At 40.0% G+C, this 21,830-nt stretch overlaps 1 protein-coding gene across 1 annotated transcript in view; it reads left to right on the top strand.

Annotated features, from left to right (window-relative positions):
- DTNBP1 (dystrobrevin binding protein 1) overlaps positions 1-21,830 on the top strand; it is a 120,208-nt gene that overhangs the window by 40,867 nt on the left and 57,511 nt on the right. Inside the window, exon 7 of the mRNA XM_082664388.1 lies at positions 11,769-11,791. Within this exon, the coding sequence (XP_082520514.1) occupies positions 11,769-11,791 (23 nt within the window). The remainder of the gene's footprint in view (positions 1-11,768; positions 11,792-21,830) is intronic.

The raw sequence follows: 21,830 nt of genomic DNA, 5'->3' as shown, positions 1-21,830 counted from the left end.
GCAAATGACCTATCTTTGGCTTTCTTATCTGTAAAATAGAGATAATGATATACTTTCCTGCAAGGTTATGGAAGATAAGGGAGAGTTTTGTTAAAAGGGCCAAATAAAAGCTGGTCCATTTAGCTTACAGAATCATTGGTGATTCAAAGTTCTAGTTAACTTGCCTTTCTACATACAAATAGTGGAAATACTACGTAACATTGCTTAATTCTGTTTATCAATATAAACTGTAATCTTTCCGAAACTCTTTTTCCCAGTTTTGTTGAGATGTAAGTTATATGCAGCACTGTATAAGTTTAAGGTGTATGACATCATGACTTGACTTACATACATTGTAAATTGAGTACCACAGAAAGTTTAGTCAACATCCATCATCTCATTTAGATACAAAAAAAGGGTGGGGGGGATTTCCTTATGATGAGAACTCTTAGGATCTACTCTCTCTCTTTTTTTTTTTTGCGGTATGCGGGCCTCTCACTGTTGCGGCCTCTCCCGTTGCGGAGCACAGGCTCTGGACGCGCAGGCTCAGCAGCCATGGCTCACGGGCCCAGCCGCTCCGCGACACGTGGGATCCTCCCGGACCGGGGCACAAACCCGCGTCCCCTGCATCAGCAGGCGGACTCCCAACCACTGCACCACCAGGGAAGCCCAGGATCTACTCTCTTAACAACTTTCATTTATACCACACAGCAGTGTTAACTGTCATCGTCATGTTGTACATTACATCCCTAGTACTTATTTATCTTCTAACTGGAAGTTTGTGCCTTTTGACCACTTTCATCCAGTTCACCTTCATCCCTTATCAGATTTATGATGGGCAGATATTTTTTCCCATTCCATAGGTTGTCTTTTCATTTTGTTGGTCACTTCTTTCTCTGTGCGGAAGCTTTTTAGTTTGATGTCGTCCCACTTGTTTATTTGTTATTTTGTTGCTTGTGCTTTAGGTGTATCATATCCAAAAAATCATTGCCAAGACCCGTAATGAGGAGCTTTTTTCCCCTGTTTCTTCTAGAAATTTTATTGTTTTGAGTCTTATATTTAAGTCTTTAATCCATTTTGAGCTCATTTTTGTGAGTGGTGTAAGATAGGGGTCTTTACACCTGAATATTCGATTTTCCCAGCACCATTTCTCAAAGAGACTGTTTTTTCTCCATTCAGTATTCTTGGCTCCCTTGTCAAATATTAGTTGACTGTATATGCATCGTCTTCCTGAAATTCTTAACTTATTTTATTCAGGATATAAAAGGATGAACTATCTTCTTCAGAGAAGCCTTTTGGAATCAATTTGTTTAGTTAATACACACACACACAACACACACACATATATGGCTGATTAACAATCATTTGTAGTGTCAATAATTTGAGTTGACAACACTGAGAATGAAGTAGTTTTATTCAGTCAAATGTAGATCAAAAAATATCTTTCCAATAATAAATTATGTAGAATATTTACTATTCAGAGATGTCTTACTTACAGTTTAAGCTTCTTTTATTCAATCTAGAGGTTATCAAAACTGGGAATATTATGAAGGCTAGTGTCAATAAATGGAAAAAAATGAAAAAAATGGCATATTATTTAGAAATAATGGAGGTAAATACCGGAAGAAATCTCTAGAAGAGTTGAATGTAGCTTCTTGCGAAAAGCAGGACAGAAAGGTGGGGAGAACTCAGCCGAGGAACTAATCTGCTTCATCATAAATCCTTGTGGGCACTATTTGACTTAAGGAATGTACATGTACTATTTTGATAAACATAAAAATTGAATTTAGAAATTTTTTATTAGCTACAACATTCCCTGAAGTGTTTTACAGGAACAGTGGACTGAGAAGATAGCCACTGGCATTCCATGATCAAATAAGTTCCAGAAACACTTTACCCTGTATTTGCCTCATGGAACTTTGTAGTACATGTCAGTTTATTAAGGGTTCTGAGAATTCCTATAGTAGAGAAATTTGACTCAGCATTTCACAACTTACTTGCTTATAGAACCAATTCATCTCTAATACATATTAAAATTCTGTGACTTGATATTCTATATTACACCATTTGAAAAACTTTCAAAGACCCCAAATTAAACATTTTATTATGTGGTCCACAAGGGAAGAGTTTCTTAAAAATAAGCCTCTTTCCTCTTTAACAAGGGGCCCTACAAACTAATGATTTTTCTTTTCTTACTCTGAAGAAGATAATGTGTAATACAAAGGTTTGTGTGTGTGTGTGTGTGTGTGTGTGTGTGTGTGTGTGTGTGTATTACAGTGTACCCACTCTGTAGCTTTCCAGAAAATCTGGATCAGACAACTAGATGGGGATGGGGAGAGTGGGAGAATGAAGGATAATTTCTCACACACCTCCAGTGCTAATCGTGTCTGCGATAGGCTCCGATGCACTTTCTCATTCTGCTCCCATCAGAGACTGGGGAGTGGGCAGGCAGCGATTGTTGGAGCTGGGGAGGAGATTGAGTTACATGAAATTATGTTACTGCTTAGGGGCCAGCATCAAGGCCAGGGTCTTCTTTTTTTTTTTGACTGTTGCACTGGGATAAGTGGAATCCGTCCCAGATGTTGGTATCAGTGCATCTGTAGTTGAGAACGGATATACGATATTTTGTCATATATTTGATAGAAGTTCCCGGCACAGAATAAATTCCTGCCTCCTGTGAAAAGAGGGATGTGACCCATCCCAACAGTAATGTGGCTTACTATGGCAGATTCTCAGTGTGGGCAGAGGGAAACATAGAGCTTTAGAACACTCCTAGGGGTATATCTACCCTTGAAAAACATTTGAATAGACGGTTTAACCTAAGTATCTCTGCATTGAAAAAGGACATCCTACTTTAGCTGGTTATCTAATGAAAGTGACATATAAGCAACTGTATAATTGTAGGGAGAAGATACCCATAAATAGCTTTTCTAATAACTCTTCTGCATATAAAGTGATATTGCTATTACTGATAGATTTTTTTTTTTTTTTTTTTTTGCGGTACGCGGGCCTCTCACTGTTGTGGCCTCTCCCGTTGCGGAGCACAGGCTCCGGACGCGCAGGCTCAGCGGCCATGGCTTACGGGCCCAGCCACTCTGCGGCATGTGGGATCTTCCCGGACCGGGGCACGAACCCGTATCCCCTACATCAGCAGGCGGACTCTCAACCACTGTGCCACCAGGGAAGCCCTACTGATAGCTTTTATGGACAGGAATAGACACCGCCTTGATCAATAGTAAAACATGGTATAGTGCATGAAATATGGCTGTAGGCAGAGACAAGTACTGGTACCAGTAGTTAGGTTGTCATATGGTTCAGAAGATGAGTTAGCCATACAAGTGTAACTCCTAGATGCCTTGCATAGGTTTTCATAACCAATAGGAAATACATTTTTCATCAAGTAGGAAGCGTTAATATTGAATATATGAGCCAAAATAAAGAACCTAAGACCATTTACATCGTCTAGCTAGCAGTTAGAGAAGTGGACTTGAGATTCGGGAGTCAGCTAGCATTTGTAGTCATGGGTGTGGGGAGAAATAGATGATAAGTGTGTACATGATTTTATTTATTTTTAACTTATTTGTTTGGTTGTTTGGCTGTGCTGGGTCTTAGTTGCGGCACATGGGATCTAGTTCCCTGATCAGGGAGCGAACCTGGGCCACCCCTGCATTGGGAGTGTGGAGTCCTAGCCGCTGGACTGCCAGGGAAGTCCCTGTACATGATTTTAAAAAAGGATAATTTCAGACAATTATACTGAAGAAAATAGAACAGAATAACGTTATAGAGGTGGGGAGGGTTGCTTCGCTGGGGTGAGCAGGGAAGGCCCTTCGTGGAGGACACGTGAGAGCTGAGACCTGAGTAAGGAGGCAGCCACACGGGGATGGGGGATGACACCCTTCCAAGCAGAGGAGCAACAGATACGTTTAGAAGAATGAAGAAGTAGAGCTAAAAAGAAGGTCAGCCTTCTAAATTTGTCATCTTTTCAGTACCAGCATAATATTCCTTAGAATTATTATTGAGATTCTTCCATAATAATATAGTTAAAGTTATATGTGAGTGATTTAATTAAAATATTTCTTACTTCCAGACTTTTGGATCCTTTGTTTTCCCGTTCAGTATGCAGCATACCATCAGAATTTCTCTGAAAATAGCTACATCTTGAAGAACAGTGTAATTTTAGTATTTCAACTTAATTATAAATGACTCATAATTTTAACACAGTCTTGCTTTGGACTTGAAATCTGCTTTGGGGCATACTAAACTCTAGAAGCATTTTTCACTGATTCATTTAGACTTTGAAACTTAATTGTCATCTCTTAGAAACTCTCTCCTGTGAGTGGGGGCACTGCTTCTGTTGATAAGATTCAGTGCCCAGGCATATTTTGAGAGAGTCATTATTCCTTTTGCTTTATGTATTACAGCTAATGCTAAGGAACTATGCTCTTCTTTGTGTTTTATTTTTATGTTAATGTGGACTGTAGACAGTTTAGAAAATCTTTAAAGCAAAGCATAACAGATTTATTTGAGATGTTATCTTTAGTAGTATTTGACCAGCTTATGTTCTAGAGAATAACCCACCAAACTCCTGAGCTTCAAGAACTGACTGTCCACTAGACAGGCTGTGGGCCACGGGTCTGAGCTGTTCTTCCATGTCAGAGTGTTGAGGATGGTGTGCCTGGGAGACTTGCCACAGGCCTGGCTTTGCTGAGAATAGAACAGAAGAAACCAGTGGCATTCTCCAAGGTGAACAACAGAGAAGGAGGTCCAACAGAGATAGGCAGAAAGGCAATAACTAACTCCCGAGGTTCTGCATGGAGATCCATTTGGGTGCTGAATGGAAAGTAGATCAGGAGAGCTTTCCTTCGGGCAGCGCTTTTACAGAAAGGATCCTCCCAAGCTGGAATAACAGGGACCAGACTTACTCTCCCACCTGATGCAGCCAAAAAACAGACAAAATAAAGGAAATAACACTTTGGAAGACATTGGGCAAAGAAGAGAAGTGATCTCCTTGATCGATAGGAAACAGGTGGAACGAGCCCTGCGGTTTCCCCAGCATCCTGCCTTGAGCGTTTCCAGGCTAAGTTCAGGGAGGGGCCCAGGTAGAGCCTGGCAGACTCTCTGAACTGAAGAACAGCTGAGCGCCTGGGGACCCAAGGCAGCCAGAGTTCACAGGACACAGTACCAGGGAGAGAGGATACCGAAAATCTGCAGAAAGCTCCCCTGAATATTCAGCAGAGGACCGGTAATTCATGTGAGGAAACCACCTGAGGCAGGAGGAGATATCATCAAAAAGGGTCAGTTAGCAGTGCCCGGCACTCACATCCTCGCACTGTGCCTGAGCCCAGCGGCCAGACTGAAAAAGCTTAGAGTTCCTGGGGTACCAGGCAGAGCACTCAGGAGCGTATCCTTCAGCAGGGGTACAGTTAGCCCTTGACCGAGCCCTGTTCCAGACCTGCTTAACTAAGCATAAAAGCAAACATCAGAAAGATCAAACTGTTTCCAAATAAATGAACTGTATCCCAGACAAAGCTGAGGAATATTTGTAGAAATACAAAAATAGCTAATAGCCAACGAGGTAGATCATTCTGACAGGTTGCTTGTGAATGGACAAGATGCATGGCACACTGAAGTTAAAATATTGTTCTAGAGAAAGATCGTATACAGGTTGTGTCATATTGAGACGTTCATGGAGACCAAATCCATGATGCGCTTTAAATATTTAACCTGTATTTTTCTTCTTAGTCTTTAGGTAACTAAGCCCATTGACAAATCAGTCCTCATGTACCTGACCTCTTGAAACTGTCCTTTTTTAACTTCTATAACACTCATATCCTAAATTTTCTTCTCTACTGTAGGTTAGTGTCTAGTTGCCATTGTAGATGCTTTAGTTCTGTTATTCTCTTGGGTTCTGTTCTTGGTTGTTGCCACCTCCCATTCTATGTATTAAAAAGATCTTGTTCTATAACACATGCCCCTCCACAGTACCTGTGTAAGGAGCAAATGACAGCAGGGACTTCTAAGATACAGTTTTGTGAAAATTACCTCAAGCAGGTAGGCCAGCTCTCCCCCAGCGCCACCTCATCCACTTTCTACCCTCTTAACCACAAACTCACCAAGTGCATAAGGGTACACATTTTCATGACTGTAGAATGCTAAGAAACAAAAGATTGGGTAATAGTGAATAGTAGCCGGTCTTTTGTGAAAGAGGTCTTGTAAGATCTTTCCTATGAACTTTCCTATCCATCAGCCATAACAAAGGGACACTCTTCTACTGTGTTCAATACAGGAAGTATTGCTGATCATACTTTTAAAACAATTTCCCCTAAACATTTTCAAATATGAAGAAAAATGTGAGAGTTGATTTTGCAGTTCACATTTTGAACGTGGTGTTTTGCCATAGAGAATCATTGTGTAAGGTTTTTATCATGGATTTGTCCTGGATAAGCAGTTTAGTGTTTAGAGAAAGTGTGCTTCCATCTGTGAGATGATTGTGTTTATGGCGACATTTATCCAGTGGTTCCAGTCTATGAAGTTTGCATCTGTGGGTCTGATTTAGTTGATTTCTGTACGTATACAGATTTAATATACTTCTTGCAACACTCCATAGATTTATTTATTAATGTGATGCTTTTTTTTTTTTTTTTCTGCCCTCATAACTCAACCCCTGTAGAGAAAATGATTAAATAGCAGTTTCGCCCTTTGGAAATATTAGATTTTTGAGTCTGGTGTTATTTGGTGAATGTTTTAGTTTCAGGGTTGGTTATGCTAAATTTTGTGACGGCCTTTGCTGAATTGAGTAAAATTTAAAATATGGTAAAATCTAAAGGAAGGCATTTCAATTCTTTCTACTTATTGGATCTTCTGAAAATATTATTAAACTTTGAAAAAGAAGAGGCTCAGATTTTTGAAACTGCAAGAGGCAAACACGTTGTTATCAGATGAGAGACTATGTGGTCAAACTTTTTTATAAAGAATAAAACCCTCCCTAGTCCTAGCAAAGGCTTCTTTGAAGAAGCAGCTATTCTTAGTCATCCTGCAGCCACCATACTTGATAATCATGACTTGCTGCAGAGTGTCTGTTGTGTCTGACTCTTTGCACATGTGTGATCAGGGCGGATGCGACATGATCTCTGCACTTAGGATCTCTGCAGTGTAATTGTAGAGATGATACCTGCATGGAGATCACTGCATTACAAGGCAGTGCACCAGGTGTTATAAAACTGATGGACCTGAGTGCTATAGGAGCTGAGGTAAGGGGAGATGGCCATTTGAGTGTGAAGGATATCTTCATGGAAAAGGTGAACTTGGATAAGAGTTTGGAGAGTAGCCAGAACTTAGAACTCCTGGTCACCTATGCTTTTTCATTTAGTTAGCTGCGAGTAGGACATAATAATGATCAAGAGTGAAGCATCTGCCATGTTTTCAATCAGTGTTACCTGTCGTCATCAGTTATACTTTCCCTCAAAACTCAGTTCAATCCTGGCTCCTCCAGGAAGCCTTTCCCGGCAACCCACAGTGTGTGAGTTGCTCCCTCCTCTGTATTCCTAGAAAATCCTCAGCATGGCTGGCATTATCAGAGCACTAATCTATGACATCAGTTTCTAACTGTTGCTTTACTTCTGTCTCTTCTCACTAAAGTTGCTTGAGGTTATGGAACGTGTATAACCCAACCTGAGCATTATTCCTACTGCTATTCCTAACATTATTCCTAGTGTCTAAGGCTCAGTACATTTTTTGTTGAATGAATGATCAAAGATTACATTCAGTATGAGAAAATGAATATTTATCCAAGGCACGATATTTATCATCATGACAGTAGTGACGATGGGGAGAAATGGATGGATTCAGGATATGTTTTGAGATAGAATTAATAGGATATATTGATGGATTAGATGTGGCGAAGGAGGGAGATGGATAAACCAAAGCTTGAGGAACTTGGTAATGGCATGAGTTGAGATGAGAGAGACTGAAGGAAGAACAGGCTCTTTTTTTTTTAAATTTATTTACTTTATTTTTGGCTGCCATTGGGTCTTCGTTGCTGCGCACGGGCTTTCCCTAGTTGTGGCGAGCGGGGTCTACCCTTCATTGCGGTGTGCGGGCTTCTCATTGCGGTGGCTTCTCTTGTTGCGGAGCAGGGGCTCTAGGCGCACGGGCTTCAGTAGTTGTGGTGCGCTGGCTCAGTAGTTGTGGCTCACAGACTCTAGAGCACAGGCTCAGTAGTTGTGGCGCATGGGCTTAGTTGCTCCGCGGCATGTGGGATCTTTCCAGACCAGGGCTCAAACCTGTGTCCCCTGCATTGGCAGATGGATTCTTAACCACTGTGCCACCAGAGAAGCCCGAACAGGCTCTTTTACAGGTATTGTTGGGAAGCCTGCTCCACTTTGAGCAGAGCTCTCAAATAGGCAGTTGCATTTGCGTCTGGAGCTCAAAGAAGAGATCAAGACAGGAAGTATAAATCAGGAAGTCAGTATGTGGATGGTATTTAAGGCTGCATAGCTGAATGAATTGCCTTGTGAGAGAATATAAGTTACACAGAGGGCCCAGGACCAGGCTGGCAGAGCTCCAGCATCTAGTGGTCTGGAAGGGGTAGAGAAGTAGCAGAAGGAGCTGAGGGAGAAGGAGAAAAACTAGAGAAAACTTTCTCAAGGAATCAAATTCTGCTGAGGGATTTGGATGAAAACTGAGAGTGAGCATTGCCTTCGGCAGCTTGGTGATTGCTGGTGACCCTCACTTTGCAGTGGTGGGGTGTGGAAGCCAAGCTGGAGTAGGTTCAGGACTGAACGGGCAGTGGGGGAGCTGAATCCCTGAGTGGGTTTCAGGGGATGGGAGTCATGTCTTTCAGCATCACCAGCCTTAGGTTTCCTACCTTCTAGATTATTTCATTAAGTTCCAAACTGAACTCATGCGCTGCCCTCCAAAATCTGCTCCTCTTCCTAAGTGTTCTGCTAACGAATTCCCTTTCCTTCCAGTGATCCAGACTAGAACTCTCACGGTTATGTACTTGTGCCCATGTCATCAGTTGCCATGGTCTGTTGAGTCTTCTCCATGGCGTTTTTCAAATTGGACTCCCTCTCTTCATGGCCATTGCCACTTATGTTGCCCTTTCCAGGCACTAGTTGGCTCTTCTTCAAACTCTTCTGATGGTTTCCTGAGTGCTCCCTGCTTTATGCTCCCCCTCGTTAGTGCATCTGTCCATCACGGCTAGAATGTTCTTCCCAAAGCACAGATTTGCTCAAGTTTTTCTCCTGCTAAAAATAAAACCAAATCCTTTTAGCCTGGCACTCAGAATCCTCTACCTCTTTAGCCTCATCTCCCACTACTTTCTCTTCATTCAACTGCTCTTCTGAATTGTTCTTTCCTAAAGATAACCCACACCGTTCAGCCTCCACGGCTTCACTTTCACCGTTACCTCTGCTTGACGTGCCTTTCCCTCCCTTCTCTTATATCTTCTGTATTTCCAGATGCTGTTACCTCTGACATTGTGGAGTTTGCCCTAAAAATTACAACACTTCAAGGCTTTCAGTGCTACTCATTTCCTTTATCAGTTCTTTAAAAGTTCCGTAGTACTGACTTTTAGCTTAAACCACTGTTATCTGTACCACCACTACCTCAGCCAGTCTTCTTTCTTAGGAATTGGGTACAGGAGTGGATTACTTCCTGAGAGGAAGTTTCTTGAACTGCCGTGGGTCATGACAGTCTGTAAGCAGAGGTGTCTAGGGAGAGCACCCGGCTCGCCTTTCCTCTTTTCTCATAGCAGCTTTCCGTTGCTTTGATGAGGCAGCCAGAAGGTTGGAAGGTGGGCATGGTAAGCTTCCCTTCCACGTGAAAGCTTCCCTCAATTGGGCAATGACTCATTAATAAAGTAGACACTGGATTCTTCGCTTTATGGTTTCTAGCATTCAGGGCGAGAGTAAGGGAAAAGCAATGTCTGAAATCATTACTCCAAGTTCCACCTTTTTAAAACAGGAGGTGCTTTTTTGAAATTTTGTTTACTGCTGCATGTTCTAAAAGAAGGAAGGCAGACACTATCTAAAGACTGTAATCGGAGAGAAAAGAATTACTTCCTAAATACTGAACTGAGTGTTCCGTCATCTTGTCCACCCCTTGGTGGCCGTAGGGGATTGCTCACACGAGGGCAGCGATAAGAAGTAGAGAAAAAAAAAGATTGAAGGTCTCTCTTCAGGATATTCTCTTACAATACATGTTGCCTTTCCGCCAGGGCTATTTCGGCTTTCATCCCGTTATTGGAGTGTAACGTAGGTTTTAGGCATGTTTACTTTGTACCTAGTCTTTTAAGAATGCAGTTGGGCTATTGGCTCAAGGGAAGCAATTGCACTCTTTTTTTTTTAAATGATAGGATTGAAAATAACATTCTTTTTTCTTAGTTAATGAACTGTGGTGCTGGGGCAATATTATGATGAGTTGGTATTTTTAGAAAAAAAAGAGGGGTGAGATGACCATCTGATTTAAGAACCTTCACTTGGCTGTTACAAGAATATTGGCTTTTCAGTGGCACCTTGCCAGTTCCACCAGCCAGCTGTTCATTGTAGTCAGCTGTTTTGGAGCGTGACGGGTATTGTAATTAGCAATGTGGAATACTGATTTGAGAATCTAAAATAGCTCTAGATTTTTAGTAAAACGTACATGCAAATAAAAGAAATGTCTCATATTTTGAGTGGGATAACAAACCTTTACTAAATGAATTTGCCTCCTCAAAATTATTAGTACTGATAATGAGAAAAATATAATTACAAAATTATAAAGGAAAACCTGAAAAAAACTTGCTTTTGACTTCTTTGTCAAAAATGTTTTGTATTATGGGGACTTCCCTGGTGGCACAGTGGTTTAGAATCCACCTGCCAATGCAGGGGACACGGGTTCGAGCCCTAGTCCGGGAAGATTCCCACATGCCACGGAGCAACTAAGCCCGTGCACCACAACTACTGAGCCTGCGCTCTAGAGCCTGCAAGCCATAACTACTGAGCCTGCGTGCCACAATTACTGAAGCCCGCGTGCCTAGAGCCCGTGCTCTGTAACAAGAGAAGCCACTGCAGTGAGAAGCCTGCACACCACAACGAAGAGTAACTCCCGCTCGCCCCAGGTAGAGAAAGCTCATGCGCAGCAACGAAGACCCAACAGAGCCATAAATGAATGAATGAATAAATAAATAGATTTATTTAAAAAAATGTTTTGTTATATGATTGTTCATCTATCTTCCCTGGCTTTACACTTCCCCAGGAAACTTTGTGTTTCAGCATCGCTAATTGACACTGACAAAATTACAAACCAGAGGATTTCCTGGAGGCTTGGCCCTTTTGTGTCAGGATGATCTATGGACTTCAGTCCTTTGATATATGCTCTCCCCTTTCATTTAACAGGGGAAAACACTGCTCCTATTCTGGATGATTTTTAATTAAAGATTTTAAAAATCTGTTGTTTAATATTTATCAGTGGAGGGAAAATTGTTAAGTGCTTTTATAAACTGATTCTTACATATACTAGATGGTTCCTAGCTGGCATTAAAATGCTGTATGTCTTCTTATAAGTATTTCAGTGTTTTAATAGTTTAAATTTTGGTAGAACTTTTTTGAGCCATTAATAGGGTAATAGCAGAAAAACGGAAAATAGTAGCTTTAGGCTAATTGTACTGGTAATTTCACTGAAGTATAATTGACATGTGAGCATCTAGAAATACCACTCTGGGCATTTGAAGTACTTAAAACTTTATAATCTAAGAGCAGTTTCCATTGGGAATAGATTAATAAATTTATATCTTTTTTTTCCTACAGGAAGGAACTTGAAACCTTCAAAGGTAATTTTGTGTTTAATTCTTCACTTTAAAGTAGATGAGAGTTAATTGATGTCAGATGTTCTCTCTTGTTGATGATGAAAGAATGCATTCCTTTTTCTTTAAATCAGACAATTTACATCAGAAAATAAAAGTTTGCTTAATACTGTTTTCATAAATTTTACTTAATCACAGGTGGTTTTGATATTCTTTTTTAGCTGTTAACACATGTACCAAGTGAGAGTTTCTGCTAATGACGTTATAAGTAGTATGTTAGGAGACACAGCACTAACTTTGAGGTTGTTGAGAATCATAGTGTTTTGGGTTTTTTTTTAAACATTTATTTATTTATTATTTGGCTGTGCGGGGTCAGGTCTTAGTTGTGGCACACAGGATCTTTAGTTGCAGTATGTGGACTCTTAGTTGTGGCATGTGGGATCTAGTTCCCTGACCAGGGATTGAACCCTGGCCCCCTGCATTGGGAGCGCGGAGTCTTAGCCACGGGACCACCAGGGAAGTCCCAGAGAATCATAATTTAAAAAGATTCTGGTTTCTGTTGTGCTGAGCCTGGGCCACACGTAGAGGCTGTGGTGATAAAGGCAGAGAGGTGGCCCTGCAGTTGACCCAGAGTCACATGAACCTCCTGCGAGGTTTTCAGTGCTGGGTCATGCTCTGCCACCATCTTGTAACTTTGGATGCATCTCTTTATCTTTTTCAACCTTAGTTTCTCAGTCTGTAAAATTACAAGCTTTGATGAACTATATTCTGAGATACTAAAAGTGCCCAGCATTACTTTTTAATTTTAGGGAACTGTTGCAGGTGGGCACTGAAGAATAATTCTTGGTCACGTTGACCCTTACTGGTTATGGGGAAACACTTGTGAAAAATAGGGAAAACCACAAACTTTCCAACAGCCGAAAGCCCTTCCAGTTTGCCACTTTTCAATTACTTATTAGCAATTGAGTAGTGAAATTTCTTTTCTCAGAGAATTTCAGTAACCAAGAAGACTTTGAATTATTGCTTATTATGTTTCATATATAAGCTAGTATTGACTTTTAGAGTTACTGGTTGAAGATTTTCCATATATTATTTACAGCTGAATTGTTCACGTGTATGATTTATTTGGATGTGTTAGAGAAAATAAGTAACCCGCAAGGTAAAAGGTATAAAGGCTTATTCCTGCTATGACTATAATCAGACAGACTTGTTTTGGCTGAGTTTCTATTTGACTGACTAGTTATAGTAAATGATTAAGTTCATGGCCAGTTTGTTGAGGGCCATGTTCAATGATCATGTGATGTATTATCATGGCTACATCATTATTCTTCATCAATTTGTGAACCACAACTCATGTACATTATTTTTCCTCACTGGTTTAAAATAAGATTTGAAACCCTCATAAAATATTATTCTCCCTCTCCTTCTTTTCTTTTAGTGGGCTAGCATCTTCTTATGTTAGAAGAAAAAAAGCAACTTAATATTAAAAGACAGGCAGGAACACAGATTATGCAAAATGTCAACTTTGCTTGCATCTCAGTACTGAGGCTTTTTTTTTTTTTTTGTATGACAGTATTCACAGAAAAAAAGGACACCAGCAGTTTGCAAAAGGTTAGATAGTGTTACATATTACCTGATAGAATAATTCAATTTATGCTGAAATATCTTGTTTACACACACATCCCTAATTATGCACAATATTTAACAGCACATCCAACCCACCCACAGGCCAATTAAAGCTCTCAAATTTGAACAGACCCTAAACTGATTATTGTATCATATCTAGTGTTTTAAAGAACTAATAGTCATTGAAAATTTTTTCCTCTTGAGTGTTATTTTTTGAATTTATTTTTTTATACAGCAGGTTCTTATTAGTCATCCATTTTATACACATCAGTGTATACATGTCAATCCCAATTGCCCAATTCATCACACCACCACCCCCACTCCCCCGTGGCTTTCCCCCCTTGGTGTCCATACGTTTGCTCTCTACATCTGTGTCTCAATTTCTACCCTGCAAACCGGTTCATCTGTACCATTTTTATACGTTCCACATATATGCGTTAATACGCGATACTTGTTTTTCTCTGTCCGACGTACTTCACTCTGTATGACAGTCTCTGGGTCCACCCACGTCTCTACAAATGACCCAGTTTTGTTCCTTTTTATGGCTGAGTAATATTCCATTGTATATATGTACCACATCTTCTTTATCCATTCGTCTGTCAATGGACATTTAGGTTGCTTCCATGACCTGGCAATTGTAAATATTCCTGCAATGAACATTGGGGTGCATGTGTCTTTTTGAATTATGGTTTTATCTGGGTATATGCCCAGTAGTGCGATTGCTGGGTCATATGGTAGTTCTACTTTTAGTTTTTTAAGGAACCTCCATACTGTTCTCCATAGTGGCTGTATCAATTTACATTCCCACCAACAGTGCAAGAGGATTCCCTTTTCTCCACACCCTCTCCAGCATTTGTTGTTTGTAGATTTTCTGATGATGCCCATTCTAACTGGTGTGAGGTGATACCTCACTGTGGTTTTGATTTGCATTTCTCTAATTATGAGTGATGTTGAGCAACTTTTCATGTGCTTCTTGGCCATCTGTATGTCTTCTTTGGAGAAATGTCTATTTAGGTCTTCTGCCCATTTTTGGATTGGGTTGTTTGTTTTTTTAATATTGAGCTGCATGAGTTGTTTATATATTTTGGAGATTAATCCTTTGTTGATTCGTTTGCAAATATTTTCTCCCATTCTGAGGGTTGTCTTTTTGTCTTGTTTATGATTTCCTTTGCTGTGCAAAAGCTTTTAAGTTTCATTAGATCCCATTTGTTTATTTTTGTTTTTATTTCCATTACTCTAGGAAGTGGGTCAAAAAAGATCTTGCTGTGATTTATGTCAAAGAGTGTTCTTCCTATGTTTTCCTCTAAGAGTTTTATAGTGTCCGGTATTATATTTAGGTCTCTAATGCATTTTGAGTTTATTTTTATGTATGGTATTAGGCAGTGTTCTAATTTCATTCTTTTACATGTAGCTGTCCAGTTTTCCCAGCATCACTTATTGAGGAGACTGTCTTTTCTCCATTATATATCCTTGCCTCCTTTGTCATAGATTAGTTGACCGTAGGTGTGTGGGTTTATCTCTGGGCTTTCTGTCTTGTTCCATTAATCTATATTTCTGTTTTTGTGCCCATACTATATTGCCTTGATTACTGTAAGTTTGTAGTATTGTCTGAAGTCAGGGCGTCTGATTCCTCCAGCTCCGTTTTTTTCCCTCAAGACTGCTTTGGCTATTCGGGGTCTTTTATGTCTCTCTACAAATTTTAAGATTTTTTTGTTCTAGTTCCGTTAAAAATGCCATAGGGGTTTCCCTGGTGGTGCAGTGGTTAGGAATCCACCTGCCAGTGCAGGGGACACGGGTTCGAGCCCTGGTCCGGGAAGATGCCACGTGCCGCGGAGCAACTAAACCTGTGCACCACGACTACTGAGCCTGTGCTCTAGAGCCCACGAGCCACAACTACTAAAGCCCGCACGCCTAGAGCCCATGCTCTGCAACAAGAGAAGCCACCGCAGTGAGAAGCCCGCGCACCGTAACCAGAGGAAGCCTGTGTACCGCAACGAAGACCCAGTGCAGCCAAAATAAATTAATTAATTTTTTTAAATGCCATTGGTAGTTTGATAGGGATTGCATTGAATCTGTAGATTGCTTTGGGTAGTATAGTCATGTTCCAAATATTGATTCTTCCAATCCAAGAACATGGTATATCTCTCCACCTGTTGGTATCATCTTTAATTTCTTTCATCATTGTCTTATAGTTTTCTGCATACAGGTCTTTTATTCTTTTTCTTCTTTGCATATAGGTATTTTATTCTTTTTGTTGCAGTGGTAAATGGGAGTGTTTCCTTAATTTCTCTTTCAGGTGTTTCATCGTTAGTGTATAGGAATGCAAGAGATTTCTGTGCATTAATTTTGTATCCTGCTACTTCACCAAATTCATTGATTACCTCTAGTAGTTTTCTGGTAGCATCTTTAGGATTCTCTATGTATAGTATCATGTCATCTGCAAACAGTGTCAGTTTTACTTCTTTTCCAATTTGTATTCCTTTTATTTCTTTTTCTTCTGTGATTGCCATGGCTAGGACTTCCAAAACTATGTTGCATAATAGTAGTGAGAGTGGACATCCTTATCTTGTTCCTAATCTTAGAGGAAATGCTTTCACTTTCTCACCATTGAGAATGATGTTTGCTGTGGGTTTGTCATATATGGCCTTTATTATGTTGAGGTAGGTTCCCTCTATGCCCACTTTCTGGAGAGTTTTTATCATAAATGGGTGTTGAATTTGGTCAAAAGCTTTTTCTGCATCTATTGAGATGATCATATTGTTTTTCTTCTTGAGTTTGTTAATATTGGTGTATTACATTGATTGATTTGCGTATATTGAAGAATTCTTGCATCCCTGGGATAAATCCCACTTGATCATGGTGTATGATCCTTTTAATGTGTTGTTGGATTCTGTTTGCTAGTATTTTGTTGAGAATTTTTGCATCTATATTCATCAGTGATATTGGTCTGTCATTTTCTTTTTTTGTAGTATCTTTGTCTGGTTTTGGTATCAGGGTGATGGTGGCCTCATAGAATGAGTTTGGGAGTGTTCCTTCCTCTGCAATTTTTTGGAAGCATTTGAGAAAGATGGGTGTTAGCTCTTCTCTAAATGTTTGATAGAATTCACCTGTGAAGCCATCTGGTCCTGGACTGTTGTTTGTTGGAAGATATTTTTTTTTTTTTTTTTTTTTGTGGTACGCAGGCCTCTCACTGTTGTGGCCTCTCCCATTGCGGAGCACAGGCTCTGGACGCGCAGGCTCAGCAGCCATGGCTCACGGGTCCAGGTGCTCCGCAGCATGTGGGATCTTCCTGGACCAGGGCACGAACCCACGTCCCCTGCATCGGCAGGCGGACTCTCACCCACTGCGCCACCAGGGAAGCCCTGTTGGAAGATTTTTAATCACACTTTCAATTTCATTACTTGTGATTGGTCTGTTCATATATTCTGTTTCTTCCTGGTTCATTCTTGGAAGGTTATACCTTTCTAAGAATTTGTCCATTTCTTCCAGGCTGTCCATTTTATTGGCATAGCGTTGCTTGTAGTAGTCTCTTAGGATGCTTCGTGTTTCTGTGGTGTCTGTTATAACTTCTCCTTTTTCATTTCTAATTTTATTGATTTGAGGAGTTTATTGATTTTATCTTCTCAAAGAACCAGCTTTTAGTTTTATTGATCTTTGCTATTGTTCTGTTTCTATTTCATTTATTTCTGCTCTGATCTTGATGATTTCTTGCTTTCTGCTAACTGTGGGTTTTGTTTGTTCTTCTTTCTCTAGCCCCTTTAGGTGTAAGGTTAGATTGTTTTATTTGAGATTTTTCTTGTTTCTTGAGGTAGGCTCATATAGCAATAAACTTTCCTCTTAGAATGGCTTTTGCTGCCTCCCATAGGTTTTGGATCATCATGTTTTCATTGTCATTTGTCTCTAGGTATTTTTTGATTTCCTCTTTGATTTCTTCAGTGATCTCTTGGTTATTTAGTAATGTATTGTTTAGCCTTCATTTTTTTGTGTTTTTTACGTTTTTTTCCATGTCATTGATTTCTAATCTCATAGTGTTGTGGTCAGAAAAGATGCTTGGTATGATTTCAGTTTTCTTAAATTTACTAAGACTTGATTTGTGACCCAAGATGTGATCTATCCTGGAGAATGTTCCATGTGCACTTGAGAAGAAAGTGTAATCTGTTTTTGGATGCAATGTCCTATAAATATCAATTAAATCTATCTGGTCTGTTGTGTCATTTAAAGCTTGTGTTTCCTTTATTAATTTTCTCTTTGTATGATCTGTCCATTGGTGTAAGTGAGGTGTTAAAGTCCCCCACTGTTATTGTTTTACTGTCGCTTTCCTGTTTTATAGCTGTTAGCAGTTGCCTTATGTATTGAGGTGCTCCTATGTTGGGTGCATATGTATTTATAATTGTTTTATCTTCTTCTTGGATTGATCCCTTGATCATTATGTAGTGTCCTTCCTTGTCTCTTGTAACATTCTTTATTTTAAAGTCTGTTATCTGATATGAGTATTGCTACTCCAGCTTTCTTTTGATTTCCATTTGCATGGAATATCTTTTTCCATCCCCTCACTTTCAGTCTGTATGTGTCCCTAGGTCTGCAGTCGGACTCTTGTAGACAGCATATTATATGGGTCTTGTTTTTGTATCCATTCAGCAAGCCTGTGTCTTTTGGTTGGAGCATTTAATCCGTTCACGTTTAAGGTAATTATCGATATGTATGTTCCTATTACCATTTTCTTAATTGTTTTGGGTTTGTTTTTGTAGGTCCTTTTCTTCTCTTGTGTTTCGCACTTAGAGAAGTTCCTTTAGCATTTGCTGTAGAGCTGGTTTGGTGGTGCTGAATTCTCTTCGCTTTTGCTTGTCTGTAAAGCTTTTGATTTCTCCATCAAATATGAATGAGATCCTTGCCGGGTAGAGTAATCTTGGTTGTAGATTCTTCCCTTTCATCACTTTAAGTATATCATGCCACTCCCTTCTGGCTTGTAGTTTCTGCTGAGAAATCAGCTGTTAACCTTATGGGAGTTCCCTTGTATGTTATTTGTCATTCTTCCCTTGCTGCTTTCAATAATTTTTCTTTGTCTTTAATTTTTGCCAATTTGATTACTATGTGTCTCGGCGTGTTTCTCCTTGTGTTTATCCTGTATGGGACTCTCTGCACTTCCTGGACTTGGGTTGCTATTTCCTTTCCCATGTTAGGGAAGTTTTCGACTATAGTCTCTTCAAATATTTTCTCTGGTCCTTTCACTCTCTCTTCTCCTTCTGGGACCCCTATAATGCGAATGTTGTTGCGTTTAATGTTGTCCCAGAGGTTTCTTAGGCTGTCTTCATTTCTTTTCATTCTTTTTTCTTTATTCTGTTCCGCAGCAGTGAATTCCACCATTCTGTCTTCCAGGTCACTTATCTGTTCTTCTGCCTCAGTTATTCTGCTGTTGATTCCTTCTAGTGTATTTTTCATTTCAGTTATTGTATTGTTCATCTCTGTTTGTTCTTTAATTCTTCTAGGTCTTTGTTAAACATTTCTTGCATCTTCTCCATCTTTGCCTCCATTCTTTTTCCGAGGTCCTGAATCATCTTCACTATCATTATTCTGAATTCTTTTTCTGGAAGGTTGCCTATCTCTACTTCATTTAGTTGTTTTTCTGGGGTGTTATCTTGTTCCTTCATCTGGTACATAGCCCTCTGCCTTTTCATCTTGCCTATCTTTCTGTGAATGTGGTTTTTGTTCCACAGGCTGCAGAATTGTAGTTCTTCTTGCTTCTGCTGTCTGCCCTCTGGTGGATGAGGCTATCTAAGAGGCTTAAGCAGGTTTCCTGATAGGAGGGACTGGTGGTGGGTAGAGCTAGGTGTTGCTCTGGTGGGCAGAGCTTAGTAAATCTTTAATCTACTTGTCTGCTGATGGGTGGGGCTGGGTTCCCTTTCTCTTGGTTGTTTGGCCTAAGGCGACCCAACACTGGAGCCTACCTGGGTTCTTTGGTGAGGCTAATGGCAGACTCAGGGAGGGCTCACACCAAGGAGTACCTCCCAGAACTTCCACTGCCAGTGTCCTTGTCGTCGCGGTGAGACACAGCCACCCCCTGCCTCTGCAGGAGACCCTCCAACACTAGCAGGTAGGTCTGGTTCAGTCTCCTATGGGGTCACTGCTCCTTCCCCTGGGTTCCGATGCGCATGCTACTTTGTGTGTGCCCTCCAAGAGTGAAGTCTCTGTTTCCCCCAGTCCTGTTGAAGTCCTGCAGTCAAATCCCGCTAGCCTTCAAAGTCTGATTCTCTAGGAATTCCTCCTCCCGTTGTCGGACCTGCGGGTTGGGAAGCCTGACATGGGGCTCAGGACCTTTACTCCAGTGGGTGGACTTCTGTGGTATAAGTGCTCTCCAGTTTGTGAGTCACCCACCAAGCAGTTATGGGATTTGATTTTATTGTGATTGCACCACTCCTACCATCTCATTGTGGCTTCTCCTTTGTCTTTGGATGTGGGGTATCTTTTTTGGTGAGTTCCAATGTCTTCCTGTCGATGATTGTTCAGCAGTTAGTTGTGATTCTGGTGTTCTCGCAAGCGGGAGTGAGAGCACATCCTTCTACTCCGCCATCTTGAACCAAGCTCTGCCTTTTGAGTGTTTTGCTAATATTTCAAAAATGCAAATAGCATCTAATAAGAAAAGGAGAAATATAACTGCTCTTCCAAGACTAGTGGAGGAGAAAAATTCATTCAAACATATTATAACAATTGCTTATTTTTTGAACATTGCTTTTGCCTTTCTTTTTCCTTTATATGTTGCAGGAAAACAAAAGGTTTTACTTCCTCCAATTGTTTTATTCTACTTGTAGTTATATTTAGAAGGTTCTTGCTAAGTTGGGGAAGAGCTAACTTTGGGGGACAAAAAGGGAAAATTAGTAATCCTCAAAGTTAGTAACGTAGAACAGTATGATCCACTGAGTTCTGGGTTCTTCCTTCTGTACTCCATTGAGGTTAATGAGTTAAGTTCACCTTGCACTTGTGAAATACTTAACAACTCTCTACAGCATTATTGAAACTAATTGTTTATTATTTGTTTTTTAAAATATTGGCAACAGGAAGGTTTTCTCTGTTCCCCCAAATACTGCATTCATTTAAACTCTTTAGTGATAGTCGCTTGAATATTATTACAATATAAAAAGGTGGGTAGGATCTTAAAAGTCTTAATTTTTTATTTTCATCGGGGAAGGAAACCCATCATTGTACCTACATGTAGAGTAAGTAAGTTTTTCACAGTCCTTAAAGACATAGGAAATAGGCCACAAATAGATGTGTCTGTTATTTAGGGATTTTCATCATTTTTCCAGTTTAATTTTTAAAATAGATTGTCATTTCATATGTGAATCTTAATCACTCTTAAGTATCAGTCTAGAAATATCGTGGCACTGAACAGAGTAGAGGTGAGGACATCTAGGCTTGGTTACTGTTCTTATCTCCATATCATTCCTGACTTAACATGGCTTTAATATGCGAACTTGTTCTTTTTCTTTCACTTATGTGCCTTACCAAATTAACTGTCACTCTCCTTTTTCTCTGTAAAACACACTGACTGATACCACAGCGTGCTGAATGCTCGTGGCTGATAGGCTACTCGCCAGTACAGCCAAATACTTTCATTGCTACCCAGGGTGAATTGTTTGTTCCCAAATTCATTTACCCTCGTTATTGTAATGTGCAATGTTTTGGGTTTGTTTTAATTTTAGCTTTACTGGAGTATAGTTGATTTACAATATTGTGTTAGTTTCTGGGGTATAGCAAGATAATTCAGTTTTACGCATACATATTTTCATTCATTTTTAGATTCTTTTCTCATATAAGTTATCACAGAATATTGAGTAGAGTTCCCTGTGTTATACAGCAGGTCCTTGTTGGTCATCTGTCTTATGTATAGTAGTGTGTGTATGTTCATCCCAAGCTCCTGATTTATCCTCCCTCCCCACCCCTCCATGTTTCCCCTTTGGTAACCATAAGTTTGTTTTCAATATCTGTAAGTCTGTTTTGTAAATGAGTTCATTTGTATCATTTTTAAAATTAGATTCCACATATGAGTGATATCATATGATATTTGTCTTTCTCTGTCTGACTTACTTAGTATGATAATCTCTAGGTCCATCCATGTTGCTGCTAATGGCATTATTTCATTTTTTATGGCTGAGTAATATTCCACTGTATATATGTACCACATCATTTTTATCCATTCCTCTGTTGATGGACATTTAGGTTGCTTCCATGTCTTGGCTATTGTAAATAGTGCTGCAGTGAACATTGGGGTGCACGTATCTTTTCAGATTATGGTTTTCTCTGGGTATATGCCCAGGAGTGGGATTGCTGGATCATATGGTAGTTCTATTTTTAGTTTTTTAGGCAACCTCCGTACTGTTTTCCATAGTGGTTGTACCAATTTACATTCCCACCAACAGTGTAGAAGGGTTCCCGTTTCTCCACA

Source organism: Grampus griseus (genome assembly GCF_964374135.1).
Source record: "Grampus griseus genome assembly, chromosome: 10".
Classification (NCBI taxonomy): Eukaryota; Metazoa; Chordata; class Mammalia; order Artiodactyla; family Delphinidae; genus Grampus; species Grampus griseus.
This window is presented reverse-complemented; position numbering and strand designations above follow the sequence as displayed.